Source organism: Nematolebias whitei, chromosome 1 (genome assembly GCF_014905685.2).
Source record: "Nematolebias whitei isolate Nwh7 chromosome 1, NemWhi1, whole genome shotgun sequence".
Classification (NCBI taxonomy): Eukaryota; Metazoa; Chordata; class Actinopteri; order Cyprinodontiformes; family Rivulidae; genus Nematolebias; species Nematolebias whitei.
Genome location: NC_056498.1, coordinates 61,876,287 through 61,888,189, shown reverse-complemented (window position 1 = coordinate 61,888,189; position 11,903 = coordinate 61,876,287). Strand labels below are relative to the sequence as shown.

At 38.3% G+C, this 11,903-nt stretch overlaps 1 protein-coding gene across 1 annotated transcript; it reads right to left on the bottom strand.

Annotated features, from left to right (window-relative positions):
- Positions 1 to 550: 550 nt before the first annotated feature.
- hmx3a (H6 family homeobox 3a) lies at positions 551 to 2,368 on the bottom strand. Its single transcript, XM_037686280.1, has 2 exons — positions 1,985 to 2,368; positions 551 to 1,244 (listed from the first exon to the last, which is right to left on the bottom strand). Exons 1-2 carry the CDS (start codon positions 2,262 to 2,264, stop codon positions 622 to 624), a joined length of 903 nt encoding a protein of 300 aa, XP_037542208.1. The 5' UTR covers positions 2,265 to 2,368; the 3' UTR covers positions 551 to 621.
- Positions 2,369 to 11,903: the final 9,535 nt, after the last annotated feature.

The following is an 11,903-nucleotide window of genomic DNA, read 5'->3' as shown; positions in this document are numbered from 1 at the left end:
GATTTGTGCTTGAATGACCTGTGAATTAAAACATAAATGAGGACTTTACAGCTATAGGGTGTCTTGATTGTCCCCTCGTCAAAAGAGACCAAATCGCGAGGAGGGGTGGCATGAATAAATGACAAAACATGTGGGTTCAGTCATTCACAGCCCACAGTCGGTGTATTGCACATCATCATGTCATCAGATCAGGTAATGTAAGTAAAAATCAAATGAGAGTGTTCGATGAGAAGTAGGTCGTTAGTTTTCTGTAAACAAGGTCGCTTTGTATCTTACACCCAGCTGGCCTGTCAAGCAGCAAACATCTGAGCAATTATTTATTTTAATTGTCTAAAAAGGAATAAAGACGTGAGTGAACTCCTGAGATGATTACATTAATAATAATAACAATAATAATAATAATAATAATAATAATAATGATAATAATAATAATGTGTAAACGGAACCATTTTGGTAGATTTTTCTGGCAAAATAAGTTTGCTTGCTTGACAATGACAGCCTCCTTTTTTTTTCTTTTTCTTTTTTTTTACAGTTGTATAAAAATATTGTCTTTTTTTTTTTTTTCTTCTTCTTCTGTTCTGATAAGTTATGGGACACGCACCTGTGCCACGCGCTCTGCTCTCAGACGGGTCTGAGCAGCGGCACAGATGTCACGAGGGGATGGGAGTAGTACACGCCGGGGTGCGGGAAGGACAGCAGCGGCTGGCTCGCGGACACGTTGGCGGCGGCGCCCGCGCCCTCCGAGGCAGAGTTCTCGTGGTAGAGGATGGGCACGCGGACTATCCTCTGCGCGGCGGCGTGGCTCAGGTTGGCGGCCTCCAGCTCGGCGGCCAGCTGCCTTTTCCACTTGTTCCTCCGGTTCTGGAACCAGATCTTCACCTGCGTCTCGGTCAGGTGGAGGGACGCGGCCAAGCCCGCGCGCTCCGAGCTGCTCAGGTAGCGCTTCATGTCAAAGGTGGACTCCAGCTGGAACACCTGGCTCCTGGAGAACACCGTGCGCGTCTTCTTCTTGCGGCACGGCTTCTTGTCGTCGTCCCTCTTCTTCCACTCGTCCAGCTCGTCCTTCTTGGCCTCCTCCGCGTCGCTCTCCTCCAGGATGATCTCGTCGCTGCTCTTCGTGTTGTTGTGCTCGTCGTCCTCGTCCTCGTCTTTGGCGTCCGGCTCGGATTTAAGCACCAGGTCTGGAGAGTCTCTGTCGGTGCCGGAGGTTGGAGAGGAATCTCTGACTGCTGGTTTCTCCGTAACTGTTTGGAGGACGCATTCAGAGAAATGGGTTGTTAAAAAATATAAATAAATAAATGTGTTTAAATGTTTATTTCTGTTCACTCAGATGAAATGGTATCATTAAGAAAATAAAATATCTGCGTCGTGGGCATAAAGCATAACGTGACCGATAAGTAATGTCAAATACTTTAATAAACAAAATAATATGATGGATTAATTAATTAATTAATTAAACAAGTAATCCCAATCAAGTGGCGCAATGTTTTCGCTTTTATTTCCACCTTGCATGACATTTTCGTGACGCCTGTTCATATCACAATCCCACATGAATAAATCATAAAAACAGGGAGGTAAAATAAAATAAAAAATAAGGGGGGGGGGGGGGGGGTGCTGTCAGTGACTGAGCCTCAGGGGTAAGATGTGCAGCAGAAGCGCAAACAGACAAATCAAAAGCAAGCTGCGCATCGTCACCCTCGTCCAATCATGTCTGCTTCATTTTATGCACAGCGTGTTACTTTATTGATCTATTATCCCATAACAAAACAGGCCTGAGAGCTGCTAAATCCCCGCACGCGCAGCTACAAGGCAGTGGGATTAATAAAACATGGAGCAAAATAATAGAAATTAAGGAAGCGTCTGCTGTATGAGGAGGAAGTTTGGACTTTCAGGTTAAAGTCTTATTTTACGCGATTCTTTTATTTATTTACTGCTATTTTTAAGAATTCAACCCCCCCAGATGAATTAAGTGTCCCATCTTTACCTTCGCTCCTGTGCAGATGAGCAGCTGAGCTGAGGGTGTAGGGGTACCACCACGCCGAGGTGCGCTCCAAGTAGTGCGCCGGTAAGGTGAATCTCTGCGCGGGCACGTCGAAGCGCGGAAAGCTGAACCCTTCCACCTGAGAAAGGGAAAATCCTCCCTCCAGGGCCGCCTTGGTGGCAGTCAGCGTGGGTTTGGGCTTGGACGGTTTATCACAGTTCAGCAGGTTCTTAATGAAGAAAGGCGAGTCCTTGGCCGGAGTCTCTTGCGTCGTCTCAGGCATGGCTGCGGGTGCGTCTGAACGCGGAGCTCCACGAAAGCAAAAACCAAAACAATAAATAAAATAATTATAATAAAAAGCAGCTCACTTACAGGCTGTGGATTTACCAACTGTGGGGAGTTCCTGCTTAAAAAAAAAAAAAAAAAAAAAAAAAAAACTCGATTTCGCACCCAGAGAGCGCGCGTTAAAGCGCACTTCCTTCTAGGATCGGAAAGAGAACAAAATCAAGTGTTGGGGAAGAAGACATGTAGGAGCATGTCACATCCCGCAGTGTTCCGTCAAAAACCCCGAGTCCGGCGTGTCAGTCAGTCTGGCGTCTGATGCTAATGATGAAATAAAAATGTCATCCAAGTTAAATGCGGAAAGTATAGGCGATTGGGCATGTACAATGGCAAATGGGATTAAGGGAGAGACGGTGAGGGGAGGGAGAGGAGGGGAAAAAAAAAGAGGGCGAGTTGGTCCTCCCCTCGCCGTGCGCTCCGGCTGCAGGCTGCGCGCGCGCGCCCCTGTTATTGGTCTCATTCAGTCCAATTAGCAGCAAACCAACAAGGAAGGTTTGGAAGCCAAAGTGTCCGAGCAGACACCAAACGCGACAGTGAGCGTCAGATTACAACTTCGTTTCCTTTTGGTTTAAAATTCACTTTTTCATTCTTTTATTTTAACATTTAAAAAAGTTTTGAAACCGTCCTTTGCTCTGAAGTGTGTAAAGACACCAGTTAACCGAGGCCTAAAGTGTGTGCTTGTCTTTTATGTCTTTAGTAAAAAAAAAAAAAATCTATTGATAATAATAAATAAACAAAAATAAAAATTTATTTAAAAACAAACCAAAAATAATAATTGGACTTCTGTATGGGTTTGAGATAGCTGCACAGGCCACTGTGTTCACAGTTAGTAAATGTATTAATCAATAATCACATCCTTGATATTTCCTAAATGACCAAAGTATCAAGATCACGAGATTACGCACTCCTAAATCTGCATTCTTGTGTCGAATTATTATTATTTTTAATCAAATTTGATCATAATAAACCGGCACTTTGAGTGTTAAATGTTCCACTTTCTTTTTCTGCTCCCACTCCTAGCCACGACATGAAAAAGCTCTGTGATCAGACTGTAGCCCCTCAGCGTGTCACCAATGGGCGATTAGATTCATATTTCTAATGCATCGATTTCCAGCAGGGACACTTCCACCATGTCTGCCGGTCGCACAGTCATTTATGATTTTTTTTTTCCCTTATCCCTAATCGATTTTGTTAATTCATTCCTCAGATTGCACTCTTAGTAAATGTGCTATGTATATTCACTCATTGATATTAATTGACTTGTTAAAAAGCTGCGCCGACGCTCTGAGCTGGTAACAAACAGAGAGACAGCGCCCTCTGTCGGCCATAAGGAAGAACGACACGTGAGGAGAACATGATGAGCCTGATTTGGAGACAGGAGTGACATCAGTACAGTGATGCTGAAAATCATTGTGTCGTATTCATCCCTCTATTGTCACTGTTTAAAAAAAAGTATCATTAACAAGTTTTCCTCATATTTTTAGAATAATTTATATTTTTTCATCAAGAATAAAATAGGTCAAAAAGCAAAGAAAAATAAATCTTATTCCAACAAGAAAAGGTCACCAGGCTCACATTGTACTTTACTGTTTGTTTAGCTTATCTGTGCTCTATACATTACATTTTTTACATAAAATGGCTGAATAATTTAGTAAATAAAATAATAAAATAGAGAAATAGAATTTTCTGTAAAAAAAAAGAAAAACTGCATTTCAACACTGAGTGATGAACGACTCAAATACATTTTGTTGAAGAATGAGCTGTTAAAAATGAAAAAGACAGAGCACAATTAAAAATTAACAAAACAGTAGCTAAAATCTAAAATTTGCCAAACTAGCTAATATCCCAAGCTAGCAAAACTGTAGCTAAAAGGTCAAATTAACTAATTGTAGGTCATAGCTTAAATTAGCAAATGAGGAGCTAAAAGAACAAACAATAGCAAAACTGTAGCTTAAAGCTAAATGTTGCAAAATTGAAGGTTAAAAACTGCCAGTGGCACAAATAGCAAAAAATAAAACCATAGCAGTAGCTAATATCTAAAATTAACAAATCCAAAATTAGTATGAGAGTAGTTAAAAGCTAACATGAGCACAAGAAGACAAAAATAAAGCTATGATGATTTAGACTTCAGAGAAAAATGGTTCTGAAGAAATTTAGGATATCTTGGGTGGGGGTGGGGGTGTGTAAATAAAGTTAAATAATTTAAAAAGTATAAAAGTGAAATGAAAGTCCTAAGGCAATCTTTGTGATGGAGTGAAAAAAATTCTAAAATAGCAAAAGTAGAAGTATTTGATTGCAAAATAAATACAGAAAAACCTTCACTGGAAAATCATGGTGAGAATGCTGAATCAGCATTTACATAAAAAGACCCGAGCTCTCCTGTAAGTCCGTGTTTTGTCAAAATACAGGCGTGGAAGGAGACACTACAAAATGAAGGTCTACATGTGACAAATCTTGCTATTAAAAGTGCTTTAGTGTGCAGATTATGACCAACTTTTTTATTCCTTAATACCAAATATTAGCACAACACTCTTCTAACAGCATCCTATAGAAAAAAAAACAGAATAGTTTTGTTTTTCTTTTACATATACAGAGATCTTCACATCTGCTGGATGGAAGAAAAAAAAGTCTTGTTCTTATTATGCATTGATTACAAGCACGCAGTCACCGTTGCCCACAGGCCATTTAGGGCCACTGAGTGTTCCATAAGTCTATTTTTGTTGCTCCTCGGGTAGGTTACTACGGCTTTTATATTATTTATTTCAAAGCACCCAGATATTGATTATTTCACAAGGAAAAATGACAAATGGCAGGAGGGAATGACACGGTCAGCAGGTTCTATTAGAGAAATGATAGTGTTGCTCATGGTTTGGTAAAAGGTCCAGTTTAGATACTTTATAGGTTTACATCCATCATCGTCTAATGACCCATTTGATGAAAAAAACGCGCTCTGGTGACAACAGCCCTGTGCAGCCAACTTTGCTCTGTAATTGCTCCCATATTAAATATAGATTTTTGTTTTGATATCTTGTGAGAATTTCTTTCTGTGGGCCTGAATTGTGATAAAAGACGATAGCAAAAGCTCAGAGAGAGAAAACTGGATTGGGGAAAATAGGTAACTAGAAGATGTTGACAGTGAGAGTGTGAGTTTGTTGTTGGGAGTTTAGACCATGTTAGAGGAAAATATCAGATCTTTTTTTTAATTCATGCTAAAGAACACAAGGTAAAACTTCAGTAGTACAGTAAATATATGCAGGTGTCAAGATATATTATTCAGATAATTTTCTTAAGTATGGTATTTTTTGAGATTCAAGTAAAGCAGTAATCATATTTTTTAGATTTTTGTTGTTTTGTTGACTGTATGAGAAGCATACAAACAATTTCACTTACAGTCCTTTAATGGCAATGGAGTTAAGAAGAAATTATGTTTCCTTGCTCTGATTAAAGTGTTGATTTAAAAAATAAAAAAAAAGCTTGAATTTCAATAAAAAGTAATTATAGTGGTCAAATGTGCAAGATTGTTTCCAAGACAGAAGGAATAATGTGCAAAATATAAATAAATAAAAAAACATGTTTTTTTTTTAGCAGACAACATATTGAATCTCGTTGTTTTTTTATGTAAGTCAAATAAAAATTGTGAAGTAAATGTGTACTAATTTTGTTTGCAGTACAAATTTGCATGAAAAGCTTTAGATAATCTAAAGGAATCTCTGAACACAATAAAGAAAAGTGAAAATCAGAAGTGAAATAGCTCAAAGAGTCTGGATGATGAACTGTGAGACTGTCGGCCCAGATTTGTTCCAACTAACTCTGAACTGCTGAACAGCTGAACTTCAGCCTCAAGGAGAACACGGGGACTTGCTTTAGCTTTCAAAACTAGCTGCGTGTGGAGGAATAAACAGGATAATAATTAATAATTCCTGCCACGATGTTTTGCAAACAAGCTGCATGCATCAAATTCAGAATGAATTTACATTCAAACAAAAATCATCTTAGATTTCATCATTTTTTTATTTTATTTTTTGTATCCACAGCCAAAAGAAAAAGTGCATTAATAGTGTTAGCAACATATCTTATTAACCAGTGGACAGATTTTAATGAAAGTCTCAGAACATCACCACTGGAGGTACTTCTGATTACCTTTTGGAGTCTCTACAATTCAAGATGGCTGCCACAGCAAGTGGAACTTAAAAAGCACAAACGTGACTTTAACTCAGCCACTTTTTCAGATATTGAGCTAAAATGTGGGGTGGTAGTAGCTGACAATCATCTCCATCACATAATCAGAGCACTTGTGCACATTGTGCTTTTTTTTTTTTTTTTTTTTTTGCTTAAACCATGAATAACTACTGACATTAATCTGTTAGCAAAATATCCCTTGAACCACCGGACAAATTTTAATGAGACTTTTAGAAAGTATTTATTAGACTTACATCTAAAACTGATTATCTTTTGGTTTCAGGCCCACTCAAAATGATCACCACAACTAACTGAACCTTGCAGGCACATAAATTGCTATAACTTAGTCAGTTTTACAGATATTGTTCTAAATGCTTGTGTGGTGGAAGCTGAGAGCCATCCTCAACTCATATAAGTGCTAACACATGATGCAAGATTGCATAATATCAAGCAAAACATCATTTAGAAGGCTCATCGCAAACTATTGCAGGAAAAGGCAGTGGGTGATATGCATTCATTCAAGGAATGCTAGACTCTTATTTTGTTTTCATACATTTTGTATTTAACTGAATGACAAAAAGATTTTAGCTGCTTTTGCAAATGCTTTGCGAAAAGCCTCAATATTTTGGAAAACGTTACCTTATTTTTCGGACTATAAGGCGCACCAGATTATAAGGCGCAACATCAATGAACGGCTCTGTTTTCATACATAAGGCGCATTAAGTGAAACAAAACAGTCAGATAAGTCAAACTTTATTCAACTCATTCACAATAACCACATAAAATAGGTTCAAGGTCAGTAAGCACAACCAAAATTAATACATGAGGCACACCTGATTATAAAGCTCACTGTCAACTAAAGTATTTTAAGTGAGCCGTATAGTCCGAAATATACGGTACACTTGACGCATCCAATTTAATGTAGTTTTAAACTAATCTGAAGTGTTAAATTTACTATTAATTGGAGTGTCACCTAAAATAGGTCATACTGATTCAAAGATTCATGGTTCTTTACTGTCATTCGCATCGCATGTTGTACATAAGGTGGAACAAAATAGTGTACACAGGGTCCCCGTTACATCCAACAAGAGCAAAAATACAAAGTGTAAAAACAAACAGTAAATAAGGATCTAAGATACAAACTAAGATATACACTAGACGAACGCCCAACGATACACTAAAAGATCTAAGATATACGCTATAGTCACTTGTAGTGCAAAACAATTCACTGAACAGCAGCAGAACGATGCTCATAGGTTCGGTTCGACTATAATTTACACACTTAATTTGAGCGGAGTCGGGCTCAGAGCCCCAAAACTAACATACACTGGGATTTATTCAATAAAAATACAGAAACAAGGCACCAAAAGTGAAAAAGAAATAAATCTACAGCAGCATGGTCCTGATCCAAATGAAAAATAATCAGATTATGGATGCTAAAATAATGTTTTTGGACAAAAAAAACAAAAAAATCAGAAATCAAAGTGTCAATCAAGGCAAAGTGAGGGGAAAACAAACATTTTTCTCAAGTTTTGCTGTCTAAAATAAGTACTTGGGAAAGTATCTTTACCCCAGAGCTTCTCAGATTATTTGTTTGTTTAAACTTTGAGTAAAACTAGTAAAATAACTTTAACCTAACCTAAAATGATGCTGTTTAAATCTTAAGAAGCAAATGGGAAAAGTGCAGAAGTGAGGCAAATGTCATCTGATGAATTGTTTTTCTAGTCAAAGGAATTCGTTTTTGGACCACACACAGAATCCACATCAGCAGCAGCATTTATCTCTAAAACCTGTCCACGTGTCCTTCTTGCTCTCTTTAACTGCGCATTCCTGCTGAAACAAGCCATTAAACAGCGAAGGCCACTCTGAAATTGCTTAGATTTAAGTATTGCATTTAAAGGAATTAGTGGCCATCCACTGACCCGGCACGCTTTAATTGGGATTGTGCACGTATTGATTTGAAGTGGCCGTGTGAATCTTGAATTACAGCCTGATTAACATTTACTCGGCCCCTTGCACCAGCCTGTCGAAGAAGCTCAATGTCGTTGAGCTGAGCTTTGCAGAAGAACCTTGTTGCTTTGTGTGTGAACAGGAAATGATGTGTATTTAACATGAGGATGATCGCTTTTATCTTAAAGCAGACCTTTCTGAAGTAATCAAAAAGCATGTTGCTTGGCATGTAGCTAGCAGACACATAAAATAGATATTCTCCTTTTTATCTTTTCTGTTCTTGTTTTATCTGCATTTTATCACATTTTCCTCCTTCTTTATTGTTTCTCAGCAGCGGTAATGACCTCTCAAAGGTCTGGGTGGAAACAGTCATGGGTCTGATGTAGCTCTTTTTCTCCATTATGAGCAGTTTTATTCGAGCCCTCCGGGTGTCCAGCCTCAGTGTCCATCCCCTGTTCCTCCAAAAACTCTTCCCTGGATTGTCAGCTTTTACCTGGCTTGCCTGCATGTGTCATTACAAGTCGGTAATCGGGAGAGGGTATAGCAGAAAAGTTCTCATCAGTGTCCGTCTGAGATATAGATATGGGCCGAGTAACAAATGGCCAAATGCACAGGCGGCAGAGCGCACCATCAATAAAGCAATTTCTTGTGTCATAACAGCCGCGCTTTTCCTAAAGCCAACCTTTCAAAAACTTTTCCCTCTGCAAATCGCTGCAGCCCCACCATTAGAGTCCTGCCTTGTGAATTTAATGGATTCCGTACAAATAATATTCCGCTATAATGGAAAAGGTTGAAGTCAGTGAAGACAGATGAAGTCATAAACATGTATAATTGAGAATCAAAGACCGATAAATTTTAAACTGCTATCCATTCTCTGCTTTTTAGATGATGATGTATGTCAGCGCGGTTGCGAGAAAATGGAGGAGATTATGGGGGGGGGGGGGAATTATAACAATAAATTTTCTAAACATACACCTTGATTATGCTTCGATTTTTTGGAAGGGTTGAGGGCGAGGGGGGTGTGTTATAGAAAGAAAGCTGGGATTGCTGAAAGCTTGCTGGCTAAATGGCACCATAAAATAGGTTTCCCCTGCTCTTTTGCCTGCCGAGCGTAGGCATGCCTGGAGGTGTGATTCCCCCCCACCACCACCTCCTCCTCTAAATGGGGGAAATGAATTGTGTAATTTATTGCAAACGTGCACACAGTGAGATTAGATCAGCATATCCCATCAAAGGAACAACAATCAATCAGCCTCTAGTTAACAGCTTGAAACACATAAACCAGGGCACCTAATGGCTTTCCAATTTAACAGATTGATAGACTTATCCGGTCCTAAGGGATGAATTAAGAAAACCGGGTCGTTTCATACAGACACTGGCACTTTTGACGGGACCTTTGACTCACATCAGGCCTGCTTTCTATCGTCTCTTCAGGATTTGAAGACGAGCTTGACCTTAAACTAAAAAGGAAAGTCAGTTTCTCCCTCTTTCCTTTTTTTTTTCTTTTTCGTTTCTGTTTGAGAAAGATTGCCAGAGCTTATTTGTTATTCAGATGAGGCGTGAGTGGAAGTGTGTCAGATGTGGAGAATGGGCTCGTTTTAATGGCCTGATTATCGCGGGTCATTTGGAACTGTGAAATCAAGGCAGCTATTCAAAGCCACTTAACAAAATCTAAATGTGACCCGGGAGATCCGTTCAAGCAGGGATGTAGTTTTAAAAAATTGAGCTTGTTTGTTTCATATCTAATTAATCACCTAATTAATTGAAGCTAACTCTATGAAACATCAAAGGATTAAGTTGACGTTTCTGGGAAATAAGCTTCATTCACAAATGAGAAGATACAACCTTTCTGGTTGCTTTGCATGGAATACCTTTTTTTATTTGTTTGTTTGTTCATTTTCTTGAATAAAAACACACGAAATGTGAAAATGCTTCCCTGCCATTCCATGATGTCGTATCATTTAGATGAAAGCAATGACTTCCAACCTGAAATCCCCAAAGATCTCAAGGGTTGATGTGAGTTTCTGGTGCAGAGTGGCTGCCCAAAGCTTCGTGCGCTTTAATACACTCAAGAGGTGGAATAAAATGGAAGTGTCTATAATAGTGCCTTTGTAAACAGTTTCTTTCATAAGGGATTTTGAAGTTGGTAGAAAAAATTTATTTAAAAAAAAGAAAAAATCAAGGTAGAAAAAAAATGTCAGATAGGAGCAAAACAAATGCCACAGCAGATGAATCCGATTGATGGCTCAGTCCATGTGTCATAAACTAAATGACTTGGATCATGAATGAAATACATCCCATCTTATCATATTAACACGTACTAAAGGAAAAGGGATGGGTCTTCAGGAAATGCTTTTGTATCTTATGAACTGCAGCGTTTGTGTTTGCAGAGTTTCATGAATTGTTGCAGTTAAGATAAATTCAGTGTAATTGTTTCAGAGTGAGAAAACATCAGAACTTTACGTAAAAGATCTAGTTTTTATATTGTCTTTTACTGAGCCTCTATGAAGCTACTTGGACATGTAGAGGTGTTTTAGTGAAGTATAATGGAAGTGACCGTGACTTCAGCTTTCCTGCAGTATCTCTTCTCAAAGCAAATCTGGATATCTTTTTGTCTCCAAACCCTATGTTGTCATTTTCACCACTTTTTATTGTCTGTCTCAACAGGTCTCACATCTAAATGAGTCTTTGAGGCTCAATGTGATTTATCTGTTTAAATAAAGGTTGAATGAATGAATGAATATTACTTTGACACTATATTTACTGACTGTTTGAATGGCAGGTTTTCCAAATATTTGTATCTTGTCTTATCAAAGTAAGTCCTTCTCCTCACACTGATGGTTCTGTATCATTTTCACAGTAGCGAATGAAGAAAGAGAATGTGATTCTTCTTGATTTTTAGTGGCAGCATATATTTACAGTGAAGTGGATGAGTTTGAGTTGACCTTACCAAAAGCTGAATGCTTTTTAACACTTTTTTTTTTATCAAAAATCCTTAAATCAATGTTTTAAATCAACATCTAATTCAAATATTCTAAATTTACCATTCTAGACCAGTTCAAACAAAGGACTGGCTGTAATTTAGGTCATTTTATTAACTTGACACCAATGTCTAAAAAAAAAAAGTTCACTCAATATGCTAAAAAGAAAACCTTAACATTTCAATTTAAAATCCAGTTCCATACACACTAATTCAGTTCAATCCTAACTAAGTTGGATTTACTAAATAAATCTATTTGGGGAAATAAAGACAGTAAAGGAAGGAGAGCTAATCAGTCTATGTTACGTGTTCCTGCAGCCAAACTCTAAAGCAGTATGACTAAAGGAGAAGCTTACGTTCTCAAACAGCAGCGCTAACTAACTTCCTTTTTAAAGAGCTACTAACCCAGAACCCTAACCCAGATTACTTATGTAATGTACACTCGGTGCTACTGCATTATCTTGTCCTCAT